The sequence below is a fragment of the Mycteria americana genome, chromosome Z (assembly GCF_035582795.1).
Source record: "Mycteria americana isolate JAX WOST 10 ecotype Jacksonville Zoo and Gardens chromosome Z, USCA_MyAme_1.0, whole genome shotgun sequence".
In the NCBI taxonomy this organism is placed as follows: Eukaryota; Metazoa; Chordata; class Aves; order Ciconiiformes; family Ciconiidae; genus Mycteria; species Mycteria americana.
The window spans coordinates 12,778,047-12,798,832 of NC_134396.1; the positions used below are offsets into that span (position 1 = coordinate 12,778,047).

Here is a 20,786-nt window from a genome sequence, read left to right on the forward strand (position 1 = left end):
TAATTTACCAAAATATGTCCCTCTGAAATCAGGAATTTTGTTTTCCATGTACTTTGTTTACTCACCTGTTCATTTTAGAGTCTACTCATGATCATACCATCCAAGCTTATTTTCTATGACCAGGCATTTCATAACGTCCTCATTAACTGTGTTAAAATTGTTATTAATTTATAGTTGTCTGAATAGCTAATGAAAAAAGAGCGTTGATCTTCATGTTCCCAACACTGAGGTCCTATGCATAATTGTTGTTGTTATTCTCCAGTCCCGGTGCCAAATGACAGTGTCCTCGATACTAGCATAATTCTCAGTTACATTTTTTGGTCACTAGCATCAGAGAAATCTCTAGTCACATTCAGGGCTAACTGAATCTAGAAGTCTATTATATAATTCTAGTACTACCACAATAAACATCTATCTATTACCATCCTTCTCCAAGTCAGTTTTGATACAAAAAATTATTAACATGCAGTATCTTACTATTTCTATATTCATGTTCTAGTGACACTACTATTCCTCTAATTTTATACTGTCTTGCTAAGTCCAAATTTCACATCCTGCACCTACAGTTTCAGTCCCTCAGTGTTCTTGCACAACTCTTAGCATTTGCATAAGAAATTTCCCACTGTTCTTACTGGCATTTTATACATTTACAGACTGTTCTGTCTCCCACCAATCTTCCATTTTCTAGACTAAACAAACCATTTCAACCTCTCTTCATGGGTCAAGTTTTTCAACCCACTTATCATATTTGATGCTTGCTTTTGGCCTCTTTCCAGTTTGTCTACATCTTTCTTCAACCATGGCACCCCAAACAACATAATTATCCAGCTGAGGTTTCTCTCCTGACATTGAAAATGACACTGCTACTTCCTGCAGCCCACATGTATGACACTTCTGTTAATATGTCCCAGAATGATCAACACCATAATTTAAACTCCTACTCACTCTGTAATCCACTAGTCTACTACTCTGCATTTTGTGCAAACAGCTTTAATTTTTCAGAGTTCTGTACACAGTGCTATTTTATTAATTTCAGTTCATTCCTACAATTTATCAAAATGATTTTGAATTTCATCCTGACCCATTAAGTGCTTGGTGTCACTCTAACTTGGTTCTAGCTGTGGGTTATATATGTGTTCTGTGTTTCGTCACCTCATTATGGAACAAATAAAAACATTCTTATGATAAATCCCTGGTTGGACTGTCTGTGAGATGTCCACCTCCAAAGATTATTTGAACTGTCCTGAATGTGGCTGATAGAGAATATATGATGTGTGATACAAGTCCCTGGGTTGATTTTGATTGCATTACTCCTTATTCTTCCCCACTGGGACATCCTATCTTTGGACTGAATTCTGGGTCCATTATAGCAGGTTGTGCTTATACAAATTGTGCTGTTGACGTCATTCAGTGTGATTAAAATTGCATGTACTCTCAAACCAGAAAGGGACAGCGAACTGGACTTTTTATGGTCACGCTATCCACCACCTGCTTAACAAGCTTTCTGTGCCATGTGATGAACTTTATCTTGTTGGCACATTTCCAGTATTTCTGTGTTTTATTACATGGTATTAAACTGATTAATTGACATTCAAACACACTATATCCAATAGCGTCTTATCTGAGGAAGCAATAATTGCTTTGAAGATGGCTATGAAATTACTGTCCTGTTTTAAAAATTCTATCAAATTGTTAATTACATTTTCTAAATAATCAAAGGATATTTCCTAATATTTTGAACCTTCTGCTGAAAGAGATCTCGGGCCAACTGCTCTGTGGCTTTCCAGCTCTCTTTTTTTAGGAATGCCTTCTTATCTTTACATTCATCTTGGCTTTTTTAAGTTGCACACAAAATTCTCCTAAAACGCTTACACTGCCCTTATTCCTAGATTGATAGCTTTGAGCTGAGGTCACGAAAAATGTAGTCTTCCTGTGGTAAATTTACCATGAACCACAGTACTATTGTTAGACCAGGATGTTCGGTGGTAAATTTACCATAGGAAAATTACATGGTTTTGTAACCTTACAGTATGTATCCCTACATTTCATCTTCCCTTTTTGTATTCAAATTCTTTTCAGCAATGTTCTCAGACATTATTAGTTATTTTTGCTATGTGTTTCTATATAATTCTGCAGGGCTCCCCCCACAGTTTTCTTTACACTTTTGTCCCATCTCACACTTTTATCTGCTTACACCCATTATTCATTCTCCTTAGTGAACTTTTCTTTCTTAGATCACTCATCTAAATTAAACTTACTTCATGAAGAAGAAATGTCTTAAAGCCTCAATCCAGGAGCCCTTGCAAGGCAAACTTTCATTGTGATTTATGCAAGTTTTAGTCTGAGATTTGTGTCATCTCCAGACAGTGGCAATTCACTAAGAGGGTCATGAGCTTTCACTTTCACTTGATTACAACTCTGTTTTCTTTAGGTTGGTTAATAAAAAGCCCAACTTCTGATAGTTGCATCTCTCATTATATTATTTCAAAATAAGAAAATAATTCTTCAGGAAGTATCCACCGAATCAAGTACCATGAGGAGAATCCTGCAAGTTTGGGACACTTTTCTGGTTCTGACATTTTTTTCACCTATGTCTACTCAATTGTTACTTATTGTTACTCTACTTCATTGTTACTACAGCCATTGTTCTTATACTTCAGCTGTGTATGTCCAACTGATATGTAGAATGATAATTTTCCTTGGGAAGTTTATTGTGACTTATGTAATGTTCTAACATAACATTGCATTTTATTCTGCCAGGTCTTCAATTGTACATAGTACAATGTTTTCCTTGTTCACTGCACTGTATAGAGGGTTAATTTTTTCCCCTCGTCAGAATACTCTAGTGAACTAGATATTTTGATGCCAAAGAGAAGAATCCTGTGAAGGGAGTCTGCTAAGCTGGCTTGTGGCTACCAGTAATGTAGAGGTGGGAGGGTGAGAGGGACAAGCTATGGACCACTTAGCTGTTTTCAGGAAACCCTGACGAAGTATTTTTCTTCCAAGTGAATGCCTCTGGAGAATATGTGGTTAGGTTGTATTAGTTCTCCTATATTTTCTGTCTCTTTGTATTAGTGTGTATTTTAAAGCCTTCCTATACCCATAGCCAGCTTTGCTGGATGGAAATTCCCCACTAGCAGCTTTTGACGTTGCTTCTTATCATTAGCATTGCACTTTAGGGCTGTCTGTGTTTCCTCTTCTTCCACATTCCCTCCTCTTTCAATTCCACACCTATGAATCCAAAGCTTTGACGTTCTCTTTGATGTCCTTCTGCTCTGACCCTGAATGGCTTGACATTTCAACCATTATTTCATTCCTTTCTGCAGCAACAAGCAAATACTATTCCCATTGCACTACTCTGGGAGGTAACTTACTTTTATAAAGAAGCACCATAAATTACTATAGATTAAATCTGCATCAGTACTTCTAGCTTCCTCCTGGAAACCATCTTTGTGCATCATTGGGAGCTGTTTGAGTTTTATGTTACAGAATGCTCGCCAGTCTCCCAACCCTTTTATCTTTCCTCTTAGCCTTCACAAACAGACACACATAGCATATTTTAATATGAAATTGACTGTAACACCAACAGGGCCATTGAAAAAAAAAAAAAGGCAAAGATCTTTTTCTCCTTTGCTGAAATAAAGAAACATGAGCCATTTCAAGTATTTGTTGAGCAACCCATAGCAAAATTTGAAATAACTTGTCTGTGGACTTTTTCCCTTTATACTCCAGTTGAGGTTGTTACATTGGTAAATACATCTTTCCATTCAAAGTCACCTTTTTTCCTTTTTGATTCTGAAATTCAGTATTCACTGAAAGCAAAAGCCATTCCACAGACTTTTCCCACATGGCTCTGTTGGTTGGGGCTTGAAAAGTCTTGATCTTTGACTCAAGGCTTTGCTGGCAGAAGCCCTGCATTCGGTTACAGCTATACTGGCAAAACCAAACTGTCCCTCCAGTACAATTTTTTCCCTTATGGGATTCATTTCACTGAAGTACAGCTTTCCTTGTGTTCATGTTCAGAGCACCATGGCAGTGTATTATGTCATTACCTTTACCGTAACGAGTTCAGAATTTCATCCTAGAATCAGAGCAAGACAAACATAATGTTGCATTAACAGTGAGGATATGTCTGGTTGGAATCAAATATTAAGTCTATATCAGAACAACACATCCCTGTCTTGTTGTAGATGGGGTGTCTGCTGTTTTAAACATGGAGAATGCCAAACTCAAGAGTAGAGACATAATGCGGCTCCTTCTAGTCTGCAGCAAACATAGTTCATTGAGAAACGTCCATAAAGCTGGCAGCTTGCATTGCTGAAGAGTTCTGCACACACAGGAGCTTTCTCCCATTGTTAAGGACTTCCAGCATCCCCCCTCTGTACCCCAGGCTAGCGAAAGGTGAGGAATGGAAGCACATTCACTCTACCTCCAATGCTGCCATGCCCTGGCTGCCAGGTGGCTGTGTTGGCAGTGGAGAACCAGTGCAAAAGTTCAGAGCACCCCGTGGTTTCTCTGCCCTCAGAGGACAGAGACAACTGGGCCCTGTGCTGAGGAAAGGAACAATCCATAATACCATGCTCAGCTTTCCTCCTGCCAGGGAAACTTTGCCAGAAGTTGCCTGGATGCAGCCCAGGCACTTCACAGGGTGTGTTTCAGATGGCAAACCAATATAAATTAACAACAACTCTTCTGACGCCACTGTAGCTACATTGGTGAGACTCAGCCAGCTCAGAGAGAAGCTCAAGTGTCTTCTCCTAACCCTAGTGCTTCAGCCTTAGACACCCGCTGAGACAGTGCGTCTTGCAGACTCAGAGCGACCCAGCTTGGCTTGACTTTGTGGTACTCTTGGAAAGAGAACGTGTTGTTGTACAGGATACTTTGTCCTGTGGTCCTCAGAGCACTGCTGCCTCTGGTACAGCTAGGGGACATGATGCTTTTAAAATATTTGTCCTCTCAGCAGCCTTAGTGGATGTTGGAAAAAGCTACCAAATGACAAAGGCAGTCATGGAGGCATACCTCTATGGCTATCATAATGTTCCTGTCTCTCTTACCCTCTCTTTGCTCAAACAAAAAACTGCATGATATACTGGCCAAGTCTCTCTGAGAATTTATTTTCACTTGGAGTCTTCTATAATAAGTGCGTATGATTTATGGTGTAAATGACTATGGCTATGACTAAAATTACTTGGCAGCTTTCCCCTGCTAGTACATTGTTCTGAGGACTGATTTCTCTGGATGAGCTGTTTATGTGCTTTGAAAAAGAGGCCATCTTTTATTCCACAGTAGAATAAGGATTTATTCCTTACTACTGTCAGAGAAATGGAAACATTTGTCTTCCAGTGCCTTTTTGTCAGGCATAGAAGATCAGGACATTTATAGATATGCAAAAAGTGTGGTGCATGTACATTACTTATGTTCTGGCATCCACTTGCAGAGTTACACATAGACTATGTGCTGGGAAGAGGTCTGGCAATTGTCCTGTACTTACCTGCACATTTTGCCTGAGACAAAATCCTACTAAGCTCAGTGGGAGTTCTGCAATTTATTTCCTTGGAAATTTGATTGGCATGAATAATTACATTGTCAATGGCACGTTCATACTTGAAGGACTTACTGTTTAAGAGTCAATTATTTTGGATAAAGGCAGTTTTTCTGATGATCTGGTTGTACTGATGAGTTTGTGTATCAATACTGCTGTACAAGACACAAAAGGGGCTTTGGCTTATGAACTGGCATAAATGAAAGTGGAGAAATAGGTTACGGCTATATAAAAAACTAAGTAGCACTAGGGAACATCCCCGAGTATTGGAACTTGGTTGTCTGTACCGTAAAATTTTTCAAATCCTCCCTGGCATGGTTTTTGGCTTGGGTCAATTAACACTCTCCCTACCAGTTCCTGGACATAGTTCAGGAGCTAGCATGGGCCACAGACCATTCGCAGTAAGTGGTCTGCATACGACCATCCTGTTCTAGAGAACAAGAGAGTTTAGCAGTAGGGACACAAGCTGTCCTGTAATAGTTGGCCTTGGTGCCAGAGCCAAGACTCAAGCACATTTAATTTGCTATTGCAGACATTGTCACAAATGTTTAGGGCACTTTTTGGAAATAGCTTCTGATGGTATTGGAGCAAGTTTTTTTCTTACTCAAAACTATTTGCAAACTCTCTTCCTTCTTGTTTTGCAACTTGACAGCTCACTCTGTAGAGCCCTGCTGCTATGCAATGTTCCAGCCTCCATGAGCAACAGCTGTACCTTTCCTGGAATGACGATGTTTACACAAGAAAGAGATTTCTTAAGGGTATACTTGAAAAATGCAAATTGCTTCTGTTTTTCATTTGTTTGGTGACAGTCAAAATTGTCTTTAAAGCTTAGTGACATAAAAAAAGAAATCACTACTCTCCCTTTCTAGCTATCTCTAGAAAACTGCATGAAACAAGGAGAAAACAAGTACAATTTTGCAGTGGAAGAAATCTGCCTGAAACCAACCAGACTGTGAACCGTGCCTAGCAAATGCACCTTTTCTTGCCTAATCCAACAACAAACATGTCTGCCATGGAGAAACACCCACTAAGTTTCAGGAAGTCTTTGGAAGTCTCTCTGAACTCTTCTGCCATAGGCAGCTCACAGAAAAAAACGGGGTGCTGGGCAGGGAGGAGGAGCGCAGTGATCCCTCTGGAGAGACCCTGGCCCTGAGCCACTGCTGCCTTCCCTGGCCCCTTCCTCTGTCCTGGCTGGGTGGCCAGCTGTGTCCTTGGGATGCCCTGCAGCAACAGAAAGATTTGTTCCTAGATATCCTGAAATTTAAGTGTGCTCTCACCATCCAAGTAATTACAGAGAGGCTGCCACGCTTGCTCAGCCAAACACAAATGAATAATTGCCCATGCTTTGCTTTTACAATGTGTTTAAGGTATTTAACTCCGCTCTCGGGTAACGGGGGAATGAAATAATTGCATTGTTGCTATGGTGTAAATGTGCAGGCTCATAATTTTTTAAAACTTTGCACTCTGAATCAACCTACAAAAAAATCATAAGTGCAGCTCCACATGGCAGAATAGTATTTTTAATGGCTTCTTTTTAGTTACCTTGTTTTTATCCCTGGAGGTTTGCATTTCTTTGCTTTAGAAGAAATCTTTGATTGTGTGTTTATTCTTTAAATGAAAGCTGATATTTTTACATAATCATATGACTTTGGGAGACAGAGTTTTAAGAAAGAGACAAACTTCTGGTAAAAATCATTAAAACTGGCAAGGCAATGCAGGAAGACTCAAAAAATTCCCAGGCTATTTCCAAGGTACTACTAATACTGTTATGATACAGTAGTATGTAGTATGATAGTGTATACTGTATAGTATATACTATATCTTCCTAGGATTTCAATGACATCATTCTCTAGAACTGTTAGAATGGCTTTACAGTTTGTTCCAGTATCAGTTAACAGTTTTTTGTTACAAAGGTGCATTTCCTTTTCATTACAGCAATTATTGCTGGCTGCAATGGAAGGAGAGAAATACCTCCTGAGACACTTCTAATATAGCCCTATCTGCACAAGCTCTTAAAAATATTGCATGTGTAAAAAATGTGGCATGAGATATTCTCAGTTCAAACCAGAATGATCTGTGTTTTTGACACTGATGTAACACATTTGCACTGAAGGCGTGAACTCGAGCGGCAGGAGGTTTGAGCTTTACAATAGAGCAGACCTTGGTGTGGGCAAGGTCTCTCTAGTTACATGGCTGGGACTCCACAGCCACTGTTTGTCTGATGGGAGACCAAGTGCCAAACATGGTCTTTGAAACAGCCAGCGTGGAACAATTATTTCATATGAAACATGCCTGAGAATTTGGTTTCGAATGGCGGGCAATGGTTTTTATGTGGTCCTGCTCTGTGCTTCAGCCCAGTGTGCACAAACTGCCTCTGCCCTGCAACTTCTGAAACAAGTTTCTGTGCAGTGCCTGGTCTTCCCCTTGGTACATTTTTAAAAAATGAAATTAAACACAGGGCCCTGTTTAGCCGAAAACAACCCCTGCAGCTGGTACTGCCTGAGCTATGTGAGTCTCCTGTGCTCTGAAGATATTAATACAATTCTTAAAGGAAAAATATCCCCTTTCCAGCAGCCACGGAGGAAGCTATTAGACATAATGATAATTCTACCCAGCAGAGCTGTTCTGCTCTCTGTCATAGCAGAGAAAGTCATGCCTGTCCACAGTGCCCATTTCCCCTGAGCCTCCTGGGCAGCAGAGAGCAGTGGCTGAAAGTGTTTTTGCTTGGCCAAACTTGAGTAAGAGAAATATTAACAGATCTCTTCTATGCTCTGGTATTTCAACTACCCCTTCTGGACCTAGAATATGGAGAAGTATCTGGATGAAAGAAGCAATTTATAAGGCTTCATAGCAGGAGTGACTCAAGAAGAAAAAAAGGGGGGTCATCCTGCACATTTCCTCTGATTTCTGGGAGCAGCTTAAAGGGAGAAAGAAGAGGCATTTGTGATTTGCCTCCATCTGAGGCCAAGTGGGTTTTGCGCAATTTTAATTTCCCCCTTTCTCAAGAGTTATTCTGCACGTTTGTGAGAGAAAGGTGGAGGTGGGAGTTAATGGTGGAATTAAATAACAAAATTTACAAAATACAGGGTCAGGGAAAGATTAAGGTATGAGGGGAACTCTGAGGGTCCTGATATGAAGGGTTTCCCTTTTGTCTGTTTCAGAGACAGCTTGTTCCCAGAGCTATGATCCAGACCACTGCCTAGCTTGCAGGAGCTTGCATGAGTTTCAGAGATTTCCCACTGGAAGCAGCCTGCATTGGAGTAAGCCTAGTGAAAATGCACAACAGATTTTAAAGTAGATACCTTTCGTCTCCTAAGGCACAATAGCGAGGGATGTAGCCCAATTGCAGATTGATTAGGATTAAAGAACAAAAATAGCATTGAAATAATACGAGTTGCAGAGGCCAAAATATACCTCTACTTCAGAAAAACAAAAGTTGAGCCTATTGTATGCGAACCATCTGTGGGAGGCTGTGGTTGAAGGAAACAGATTATTCGTTCTAGGTGTCCTTACTCATTTACAAATATAGTATGTGGCAGTTCAGAGCTTTTAAATTTCTTTGTTGACACAATTTTTAAGATGGGTGAACTTAGACCAAAAGGTGAGGATGCAAATATTTAGTCATTGTAGGAAAATGTTACTGGATTTTCATGCAAGTTCTATTTCTGCTTATCTGGTGTGCAGGTGTTTTGAACATTGATACCGGAACTTGCTATGGCAAGGGAGCAAGTAAAAACATTTCTATAATTTCATCTAGGAAGTTTTCTGCAGTAAAGTTTAGGCGTAACTCAGTATATTACGCTGTATTTTAGACCACTTACTACCAATTGCATAATACAGTGTTTAATGCCACATTAAACCTGTGTGGTTTTCTTCTCTAATGATGGCCTGAGTAATTTTTAGCAATTTGACAGTCTTTTTGTGTAGGAGATAGGAACTCGTAGGAGCTCAACAGGAAATGTGTTTGGCTCCTTGTCTTCCTTAATCTCCAGAGAAGTAGGTCCTCAACCCTTTGGCTAATTATTCCACAACTATAGCTGTTTAATTATGTTTTAACTTGTGTTTACATAATTTTATTCCCAGAGGCCTTTGGCAAGACTATTTAAGCTGCTGATTTCTGCAACCCTGATTTAGTGAAAAAATTTAAGCATGAGTCCAACATGAAGCATACACGTACTCCCAGTGAGATAAATGATACCTTTGTTTAGGGCAACAGTGCTGAGCCTATATTAAGTATGCCTTGCTCGCCAAAGAAGATGTTAGATCCTTGATCTAACATGGATCTGGCATGCCCACTGGCAAAATGCTGGGGCTGTTAGTGGGCATTCCTAGCATCCATTTTCCTCATTTCACAGCCAAAATAGTTGCTTTTGGAGTATTTAGGACACCATAATAGCCAGCTCAGCTCCAGCAACTGCCTGGTGAAACCGCGCCGTGCTCACCTGTACTGCCCAGTGCAGAGCTGTTTTGAAGTCCTTGTCCACCAGAGTCAGGTCTGCTCCCTTGTGCAGCAGAGTCTGGGTGTGCTGGGGCCTGTTGTGGAAAGCAGCCCAGTGGAGTGAAGTCATTCCCTGAAAGCCACAAATCCGGAGAGCAAATAATCGTCACTCACGGGAGCACCCTTCAAGTCTCTGAAACCATTCGGGACTGACAGACTCTTCCCTCTCCCTCTTGCTTTGGGATAATTAGTAACAGCTTCTGAATTGTGGAGTCGTAAGGGGGAACCAAGCAATTAGCTTTTTGGAGTTATTACAGAAAATGGATACAAATACAAATGCTTCTTTCGTACATGACTATAGCCTGTTATAAATAATGCGTGGTCAGGACCACGACGGCTGGGGGATGGTTCCTCACTGCTCAGTTTGGATCCTGTGAGAAAAGCCTGTTTTAGACTGGTGCTTTGGCATGACACAGTGTGATGTTTATTTTAGGTCTTATCTTTGATCCAAAATAAATATTATAAGCTAGTATTCTAGCTGGCACTTATCAGCCAGCGAAGGAACCGGCCCAGTGATGTCAACAGAAAAGTCACAATCTAAACATCTCATATTTACTGTTTAGGGAGAAAACAAAGCAAATGGTAAGCTATTGACCTGCATTTTCATTCTGTCTTAGCTGTGTTCAGTCAGTCTTGGTAGATCAGAGAATTCATGGCCTGTATTTGCACCTTCATCAGCACTGTTATACACAACTATATTTTTTACTCTACATCTATAATATTAAAGATTTTCTGTATAAAGTTACTCATACAATGTGTTTCTTAAAAATTGCTAGTAATGTTCAGATGTGGTAACATTTTACTTTGGGCAGGTGTTGTTCACTATCTTTTATCAGGGAAAATGCATTTCAAGGGTCTTGCCTGCTTTCCAAAATGATGAAAAGCAAAAAATGTAGAGTGGAAAAGAAATTAAAACTTGACATAGAACTCCATAAAGCTGATTGGCAACAACTCAGGTAAAGTACGAGCTATAAAAACATTGATGCAGACAGCTTATCAGTGCATTAACAGTGGAAGTTGTTAGCAGTGATTTGTTAACTAAAAGCTTGAATGCCCTACTATTAATTTCTCTCACTCATCAGGTATCTTATAAGGCTTTTCAAGTCCCCAGATGGCTTAAGTATAGGTGATGACAAAATAGAGCACTTCAACAAGAGCAGTTTTGTTTTTAGTTAGGGTTTGCAAACCTTAATCATGGGGGTTTTGGTTTTGTAAAACCAAAAATGAGGGTAAAATCCTGCCCTAACTGAAATTAATGGGAGCTCTGCCATTGACGTCAGCGGACCAAGGTTTTGACACAAGGGACTTAGTACTGTTGATAGACACTCAGTATCTGTGAGTGCTGTGAAGTGAGGCTTCAGTGATTTCCAGCTGGGAAATGGGTCCTCACCCCTAGACCCAGAGAGCAGGAAAAATCACTGAAAGAGGAGAAGCTGTAGTGTACCAGGCCAGCTTTCTGTCATCCACTCTCAGTCTGTTGATACAGACAAAAAAATCCTTGAAAAATCAACTTTCTCTCTGTTTCTACTGTGGTACCCAGCAGAGTCAACTGTAACGTAAGAGTGTGAGAACTGTGGGTAGGGATCAAAGATCTCTCTGGTACAGGGACACAGCTCAGAGAGGTCAGTAGCAGATGCTTACGGACAAAATATAAGAATCAAGGCTTGATGATACTTAGTCACCTAATATTTGGTAATGAGGCTAAAGACTTCCTATGACATCCAGACCTCCACAGGATAATGATGCATTTTCTGAAAAAGTAATTATTTGCATTTTCTTTAAAACTGCTGCCTGATAATTTCTGTAGGTGTCCCCATCATTTTTGATGTAAAAACCAGCTAATAATAATTCTCTTTTCATCTTCTCCATGCAATTTATGGTGCCATGGACTTGTATTCTATCATCCCTCTGACATAACTGCCAAGCTGAAAGTCCTGTTGTAGTTAGTTTGTTCTAGTTGTTAACCTGCCCAGGAAAGGAAGCTACTCTATAACTGTTACCGTCTTTGTAGTCCTTTTCTGTTCCTTTTCTTGTATATCCTTTTTCAGATTACTCTTGCAGCCGACATTCAAGATGTGGGTGTACCAAGGATTCAGACAGAGCATAATGCTGCTTCCTGTTTTGTTCTCTATTTCTTTTCTAACAATTCATACATTCCACGTGTCCTTTCGGAGCACCCAACTGAGCAAAGAGCATTGAGCTGGTTGTAGCGGCAGCTCACACGTGTGGGCCTGCTGCAGTGGGCAATGGCTGTCTAGCCCGCACCCATCTGATTGTGCATGGTGATACCACCCTTGGGTGGCATCTGTAGATAGACTACTGTTTGCGAGAGGAAGCATGAGAGTGATATTAGAGCTGTCAAAGCTGAAGATCCAGCAGAGTATAATATTAAAGGTGAGACAGCCAAACAATTGCGCATTTATGAAAAATAAGGAGCATTAGGGAACATAAAAGGAGAAAAAACAATATGGCTGTGGGAAATATAGTGTGACACTTGTTTTGCCCAGATTCAAGGCTTTTTCAGGGAATGTTTCTTCACATTGTCCTCTCACAGACTTCATAAGTAAACCCACAGAAAGCCACAGTTGTGGAAACTACGAAACCTCCAGATGTATCTCTTACTGTTTATGTGTTCATGCATTCATTGGGGTGTTTTTCTCAGGTGTAAGATGGGAAAACTGAAGTGTTTTACTTTTGCCAAGAGAACAGCTCTATTAGCTGCAGTTATTTTTGAGGATCCACATTTTTCAGAAAACATGAATATTCAGGGCTTAGCCCTGACACTTGAACAAATATTTTCTCAGTGCCAAATGACAGTGAGCTGGACTAGAAGTTCCAAATTGCATGTAGCAGTGCGCTACAGCAAAACATTACGGCTTGAAATTACGATCCATGGTTCCATGCAATTCCTTAGCAACATGATTCTACACCAAGACAAAGCATACGTCTGGTTTAGGTTGTTGTGAGCAGGATCTGCAAACCATCCAGTGGATAAGGAAGGTTCATGGGAAGAGGGAAAATTAACAACCCTGTGGTGGTTCTGGCACTGTGGAGAAGAGATGCATCCTTGAGCAACTGTTAGAGTGAAGAGAAACATATGAAAAGACATCCAGAGTCTCTCTTGTGTCTTGACTTCTCTATTTGGAGAAGAACACATTGGGGAAGTTAACACTCTCCTCTGTCAGAGGATACCATAAATTTTTGTAGCTCCATGGCTGTTCTGTGTAATACCAGCTTTCCAATATTTTTCCTGTGAACAGTAATTTAATGATGGTATGATTGGTAAAGGTGAAGATTTAGTCCAATGTCTAACTTCAGAAGAATCAAAAGCAATTAATGTTTTGGCAACTGAGTTAAGAGACTGATTCAAAGTACTTCATAGTTGGCAGTATATGGAGAAGGTTTATGAGCCTAAAGGTGCATCACGTATAGCAGGAAAAATGAGATAATGCTTTGCAGAGTTCAGCAAAAGCGTTCTAGAAATTTTTGACTAGTGCATAGTCTCCTCATAAAATTGATAGTACAGTGGACTCGTTCTGAACAGCATGAGTTGCGTGCCCCAGAACCTGGGACTGTGACTTGTAGCACACACTCACTTACCTCATTGTCCTGATGATTAATTTCACTAAGATTTGACTGCTGCAGAAGCACATTCAGAAGCCTGCGGAAGCAATGACATAATCAGTGTGCTGTACTCCTGACTAAACCTGAAAAATCAACATTTTTTGAGAAACAAAACATGCAATTTCAAGAAAAATAAGTATTAGTGATGGGCAAAGGTCAGCATCTTAGGTCTGAGCTTCGTCATACTAGAAAAGCAAATAGGACTTTATGGCTTACTGTGACAACAGAAGTTTAGTGCTGGGAATTAAAAGCAGGTCGACTAGGAAGAATTCGTGTGCTGATTGCCAGGCTAGAATCAGTGTGTGTAAATACTATACATGTGTGCAGGTTTTGATAGCTTAGCAATTCTTTGTCATCCCATTTTATAAAGTTTTAAACAAACAGAAATGCTAATGACCAGTTTCTAAAAGGATTTTTCACTCTCCTTAACCCTTGGAGTAATGTCATGTTGTGTACGTGTTTGTGTGTGTGTGTGTATGCATGCATACTACATATTTACACACATACAAACCAATAGTATTTTACAAGGCCTTACAGTGTGTCTGCTGGGATAGGGCCACTGTTATGGTATAAAATATAGCAATGCATTGGTTCACATTTTATAGAATATCAGACTACAAACACTCCCCTCTGGTGGAGGGAACAGTTACAATAAAATAGTTACATGAAATATTATCCAAGTGCAATAATATTTTTAACACTGCATGGATTTTGCTTTTCTTTTCCTTTTGGTATCCTATGAAGGTGTTCTGAAATCACTATAGGTTTGGCAAAGATGGTTGTGTTTTACAGTAGGATGCTAAGTGTTTGGATCATTTACATGGGTGGACCATGGAAATGAAAAGGACCGTCCTGTCACAGGCTGTAACAAAACCAAATAGCATAGATCCTAACATGGATGTACAGTTCTTATGATTCTAGCAAAAGGAAAGGTACATCCTAAGTGCATCCTAGGATAAGATAATAATGCAAATCATGGCTCATCTGAAGGTATAAAGGTATGAAATTGCTAGAAACCTTCAAAACATGGACATTTAAAAGACATGCTGTTTTGCAAGGAAATTAAAAGATGACGAAGTGTCAAGGAGGGAACTCTGATAAATGTACAGATAATGCACAGACAAATGTATAAACCATTAATTTATTCCCATGCATAGGAGACTGAATGAAAATCTTTTGCTGCTTTTCATCAGGACAATCTTCAACAACTTCCAACTTCCAGAACTGTGCTCAGGTGTGTATATCAGATCAAGCTGAGAATGTTGCATGATACCTTTGTTCTTCCCCCCCCCCGGTAATAAACAACTAGATAATGTAAATTATTAAAAAAAAAGACATTTACAGTTGCTTAGGGATGATTTGGGCAATTCTGCAGGTGAGCAGCTTATCTGTTGGTAATGCCATCTTCAGGTGCCAGAAGTCCAAATTTAATTTTTTTCAAACTAGAATATCCCTAAAGGGTGAAGACTGGGCAGATTCCAGTGCTTTGCTAGGACTTCATTTGCATATGGATACAAATACTTGTAGAAAAGGGGTGTTACAGCTCCTTTTCTGAACCACAACCAATGGCATAATGGAGTCATACTATAGGAACTCTGAAAAGGATGACATTTTAGGATTGCTGAGATTAGTTTGGTAAAAATTTTTAAAAGGGAAGTGACATTTTGTGGTCGTTTGGCACATTGACTCAGAATCTCAGAAATCCAGTATCTGAAAACAAGTCTGGGTAAAAATGGATTAGTGAGTAGAAAGAAAGTGAGACAACCATAATATGGTTGTAAAAACCATTTATCACATAGTTTTATAATCTGATACATGGTTCTGTAGTTTAACCCCAGATCTAATCAATGAAACCAGTGTATGTGAAGGAAATCTTATTCTTTGAGTGTAAAACCTCTATCAACAACAAACTTTGACTCACTTATATCTTTAGACCACTATGGCACCATAAGTGCTACCACTCAAATACGTAGATATCCAACCAGGCAGATGAGATTTCTTTGATATCTACTCTTAAAGACATAGATCAGGAAGTCCATGGATTCCCCTTCCACCTTTCCTCTTAGGCTCTGTGGAACTGAAGCACATAAACCAATTATCAAATTAATACATAAATTGCCTGATCACTGTCTCTGTCTTTCCATGTGGTCCATGTGCTGCCTCCAGCACATGGGGTTGTAGCAGCGGGCTGCCAGCTTTCAAGCTTGGCTGAAAAAGTATTTCATAGCTGGCCACTGCGTATACCCTTTTGGCAATGATGTGTCATTCAAGAGAGTGACAATGACCGTGATGGAAAAGCCTCCCTCTCAGTGCTCCAGGCATGTCTTCTGGGCATGGGGCAAACCCAGTGAGAAGACAGAGGAAAAGTAATTGAGCAACTGGTAAAATCCTGTGCAGAGCAAAGGTCTGCCCGTATCCATCGAGAACGTGAGAAACATTCAGGGAACCCTGTGTGCTGCTGGTAAAGTAGATTACAGTTCCCTTTCAAGTAGCAGCATGTGCAGTGTTGTACAAATATTGTCTTCTTTCTGTGGAGGCTTTGTTTAATGATAGTGGCCCGTACTTTTGCAGAAACCTCAAACTATTCTCTCCAAATGATGCATGAAAAGCAATGATAACGTGGAAAATGAATAAAGCTGTTAAAAAAGGCTGGAGAGCAAGATCAGCAGAAATGCACCAAGGTCTGAGCTGGTCTGACATGGTGCCAGCAGCAAAACCATAGACTCAGTGATTAAGTCACATAAACATTTTGCATGTACTGAATGTTTTACCTGTCTCTAGTGTCTTCCTATCCCTCCAGATGTGATTTACTTAGGAGAGTTTTTTGAGCTAATTTATTCAGATGTACAAATCAAAATTTGTTAAGCCTTCCTATTATCACAGGCTGGAGTGAGACAAAGAGGATCTTTCTTAAGACTTGTGAAAAAACTCTGTAGTTGTTACTCCACCTTCAGTAAAAGTAGTTAAAAATGATCCAGTCCACCAAACCTCAGCTTCCCCTTTACAGTGGGGGCTCTCAGAGAGGTTGTCGTGTGGAAAACTTTTCTTGTATTTGCCATGCTATTCGGAGGAGAAGTCCAGAGAAGGAGCTTCTTGTACTGTTTCTTGTGTGGAGGTGGCAGAAAGGTAACTGGTCAGGGGAAACCCAGGGCTTCAACCTCTATTATAATTTTTTTCCCTTCCTGCTGTTGTGATCTTAAACCAGGCTCCTCACCTTACTTGGCCATATATCTCTGTTACACAAGTGTTGTACAATGCTTTTCCTCCTCTCTACCCCCTTTATGACAACCACTAAACAAAGGAGAAAGTCACAGGTGTAACTGTTACAGCTAACCTTCCTCACTCAGGCTCCCCTTTGGGCTGGTAGCTTGTGTTGGTGGCTACCTGCTGTTGAGATTCAACCAGCAAATGCTGTTGGAGCCTGGGACATACCTCACATCAGGCTCTGCGGTAGCAGCGTGCAGTGGCAACCTCCCGTTTTTGTCGGCTATGTTCTGCTTAGCACCATTTCTGAGCAGGCTGACACAGCCTTCCAGCCAGCCCTAAAAAAGAAATTAGAGCATGTCAAAGAGAAAAGTGAAATGCATCAGGCCAGATCTTTGCGTGGTGGTTCTGGCATATGTGTGTGACTGTAGCTGTTTCTGCCAGCAGAGGAACTGGTCTTTTGTTTCCCCAATAGAGGTCTCTCAGCACTGAGAGCGGTTTCCCTTTGGAGTTCGAGTCTCAGACTAGCTCGATCATTAATTTCTGTGATAAGGTGTTTTCTTTACACTGCATGTTGTTTTTTCTGCAGCTGTGGCAAGTACTGACTGAATAAACAGTGATTAAAAACTTGCTAATTCCTGTATCACTAGCAAATGCTACACATATTCCTGCATGTGGATTTAATTATGCTAGGTTAAACCAAGAACATGAGCACTTAATCTCATTTCCTTTATCAGATTTTAGCAGGGATGGCAAATCAATAGTAAAAAGCCTTAGAGTGTGGTCTTATAAACGTTGTTGCAGAAGTTCAAATTAGTGACAATGTTAGACTGAAAGCAGCACCAAAACAGATGGGATGAATCAGTTCTTGGACTAAAACCTTCTATTGATCATCTCGGCAAAAAAGCAGGTCAACAATCTGGTTGTGACTGCATAAATCTTTCAGTGTATACTTAAGTCCCAGGGAAATCAAGCATGTGTTTAAGTGTTTTGTTCAAACCTTCACAGGCAATCGATAAAGACCATTCCCTCCTGTATCAGCTACATCGGATTGGGAAAAGGTATGGAAAAATGGAATCAGAACATCCCTGTTGCAGCTCCTGGAGGAAGTACAAGACCACTGAATTCTGCATGCGATTGTGACTGTGGAGCTCTGCTGAATTCAGTTCTCTGGACAGACATCACAGCCAAATGCTCTCTAGACCTCCGATTATATCCATTACAGAAAGAGAAATGGAAACTTCGAAGCCTGGGTGGTTTAAATCTTTTCCAGTAATTTCTTTTTTTTCCAAAGAATATTTTTTCCCCTCTGGGAAAAGAGGAAGGAAAAAAGGAGCATGACACTAATTATGGGATTTTTGAAAATATCTGGCAGAGGAAATGTTTATTCTCAAGTAAGTGGGGCATGCTTCTTGCACTGAATGAGACTGCCTGTTTTGCTATTTTTTACACTTATTTTCTGGCTGCATATCGCATAGCTGAGCAGAAGCATTGTTTTTGTCCTGAATTTGCAGGAAGAAACTAGATGCAAAGGATGTGATTTAATTAGGCTGCCATGGTATCTGTTTAAATGAACTGGCGGTCATCCAGCCATAACTCATACTATGCAGCATGGGTGAATATTCCTTCCTCCTTTCTGTCCAGCTAATAACGGAAGCCCATCGCCAACCCCCCTGCCCAACTAACTTGGTCCCCATCCTCTCTCTGAATCCTGAATTCCCTCCAGTGAGGAGCAGAAGACTAAGCAGAAGAGGACCATCATTGTGTGCTTCAGACAGAGAGCACCACATCTCCCTTCCCAAACTTCTCAATGGGATGTCTGCCCCTACTGTCACTTGCATATGGGTTGATTGAAGGATTGGATTGCTTATGATCTGAGTATCTGCACTGGCACCTGAAGCACCTTGAACTTAAGTTCTTAACCTGGCCATCCAAGGTCCAGCACTATAGTGAAAAAAAGCAATGCCCTAGCTCATGTGGTGTGCAGGAAAATGTGCCTGCTGACCACCAGAATTTGAGACAGGAATGCCTTCTCTGGAGCATAAAAATCTGATGCTGACAGTGGGAGGGGAGAAGTTAATCTGCATATTAAGAACAAGAGGGGACTTCCCAGTGCACAGAAGCAAGTAGTTTTCTTGAACCCACACAGAGGACCCTGGATCTAGTGAGATCCCCGTACCATCCACTGATTTTACAACCCGAAAGAGAAAGGACACTCTGACAGGAGTCCTGATCTTTTCCTAATAATCCTTGATTCCAGCTTTGTAAAGTTTACAATTTCACTCTTGTCTAAAACCAAATGTTTTGTACTTTTTTTCTTTCTGTAGTATAAACAGAAATCCTATTTGGTCTGCACGTTTATTCCCTTCACTCCATCTATCTTTCCATCCTTCTCCCCCAAGTCTTGGTACCAGATAAGTTGCCAGAGATAAACTGGTACGTCCACAAGCATCTTGAGTATTAATATTGGCTCCCATCTTCAACAGAAGCTTCACTGTATCAACCTGACGTCCTGAAACAGCATGCATCAAAGGTGTGCAACCTGGGGAAGAAAGTCAAATGTTCTTTTACAATTTTTATTTTGTCAAAGCCATAAGATAGAGATATTTTCTTATGTGCTAATGTTAGCACTGGCAAATTAATAAATCCTTTCTCTGACAACTGTGCAACAGTTGTACTCAGCTTTTTGCAGGCAGGAAATAACTGCTATGCCAGTTACTGACCACTGATTTTGAAAAGAGCATGACTTCATTAGCAAAAGCCTTGCCTCATTAACTGTACTTCTGGAGGGAAAAGTGTTTTTCTGTTGACAAGCTCCCAGTATGAACTGTTGGCTTTGTACACCATTTTGGAGGCTGATATTCTTCAGAGTGACTAGTAGCCAGATGGTGCTTGGCTAATTTTCTCAAACCCCAGCTTTATTCTGTCTCTATGTATTAAAAAGATTTATGAAATCAAGCCCTGTCCCGTGCAAAGGTGTATGTGTGTGAGTTGATGCTTTATGTAGACAATAACTTATTTTAAAGACTGGATTTGCTCTAGAATATTTTCTTTTCTGTTGTCATGAGAACTTATTTTATATTCTGTGAACAATTTATGTGCGGGAAAAAAACTGAAATCTACATTCAAGACTAATACTCAAATTTCATCATGAAGTATTATGATATCTTTAATTGCTTCCTCTTCCTTCCATTCTGTTAACTGCTGAATAACAGCAAGAGATTTTCCTGCAGAATCTGACAAAGCAATTTAAAGCAACTAAGCTGGGAATAAACATTAATATTAGAGACTATAGCCTACTAGAAACTTCAGACACAACTGAAGAATAATTACTCTTACTGGATTCAATGAGACGGCTGAGCAAATGGGCACTACTCAACCTCAGGTTATGCAGACTCTGCCGTATGTGCAGGATATAAGCCATATGTTTTGTCTTGCAACACTGATCTTCAGTTACATTTGTATGTACAACCTAGTAAACAAATTTGTTCTGGAGCTGAAATACTTCGTTTGCTGATCAGCCTATCTCCACCCATTGCCCTTCATACCTAGTCCCTCTCCCATTAAAGATCTGGACTGAGAGCATTTTAGCTTGATTAAGCATTTTCCCTACTGACCAATAGATGTTTTAAAGGTAAGTTAGGATGTCTGCTTTAAAGTGTAGGAAAAATTGGTAACTTGGTAAAAGCTGGTAAAGAGTAGAATAGACAGCGTTCATATGGACCTTTTAAAAGAAACTGCAATAAAAAAATACTTCTAAACAAATGAAGTCTTCCTTGAGAGAAGCTTCCAGAGATCTATGGCTCTAATTCACTTGGGAAATGGGTGCATACAAAACCCAGCCAATGGACAGCACTTTGTAATAACATTAAATAGTAACCTGAACACAAAATGAAAAGGAGCACAGTCTCACAGCTC

The 20,786-nt window shown here is 40.2% G+C and overlaps 2 protein-coding genes across 7 annotated transcripts in view; one reads left to right on the forward strand and one right to left on the reverse strand.

Moving 5' to 3' along the window:
- The window catches only part of LOC142402696 (uncharacterized), a 114,280-nt gene that overhangs the window by 49,428 nt on the left and 44,066 nt on the right, over positions 1–20,786 (forward strand). For 2 of the 6 annotated variants that reach the window (XR_012773438.1, XR_012773441.1), the window contains 2 exons: positions 14,822–14,898; positions 17,877–19,783. The exons of 3 other annotated variants lie outside the window; for them this stretch is intronic. The gene's annotated coding sequence lies outside the window, so the exon portion shown is untranslated. Of the gene's footprint in view, positions 1–14,821; positions 14,899–17,876; positions 19,784–20,786 lie in introns of those variants that run through there. One more of the 6 variants, XM_075488427.1, reaches the window with a different exon arrangement.
- The window catches only part of ANKRD55 (ankyrin repeat domain 55), a 48,291-nt gene that overhangs the window by 20,150 nt on the left and 7,355 nt on the right, over positions 1–20,786 (reverse strand). Inside the window, exons 3-6 of the mRNA XM_075488423.1 lie at positions 19,280–19,410; positions 17,097–17,206; positions 13,641–13,701; positions 9,985–10,113 (exon numbers count right to left, since the gene is read on the reverse strand). Coding sequence (XP_075344538.1) covers positions 9,985–10,113; positions 13,641–13,701; positions 17,097–17,206; positions 19,280–19,410 — 431 coding nt within the window. The remainder of the gene's footprint in view (positions 1–9,984; positions 10,114–13,640; positions 13,702–17,096; positions 17,207–19,279; positions 19,411–20,786) is intronic.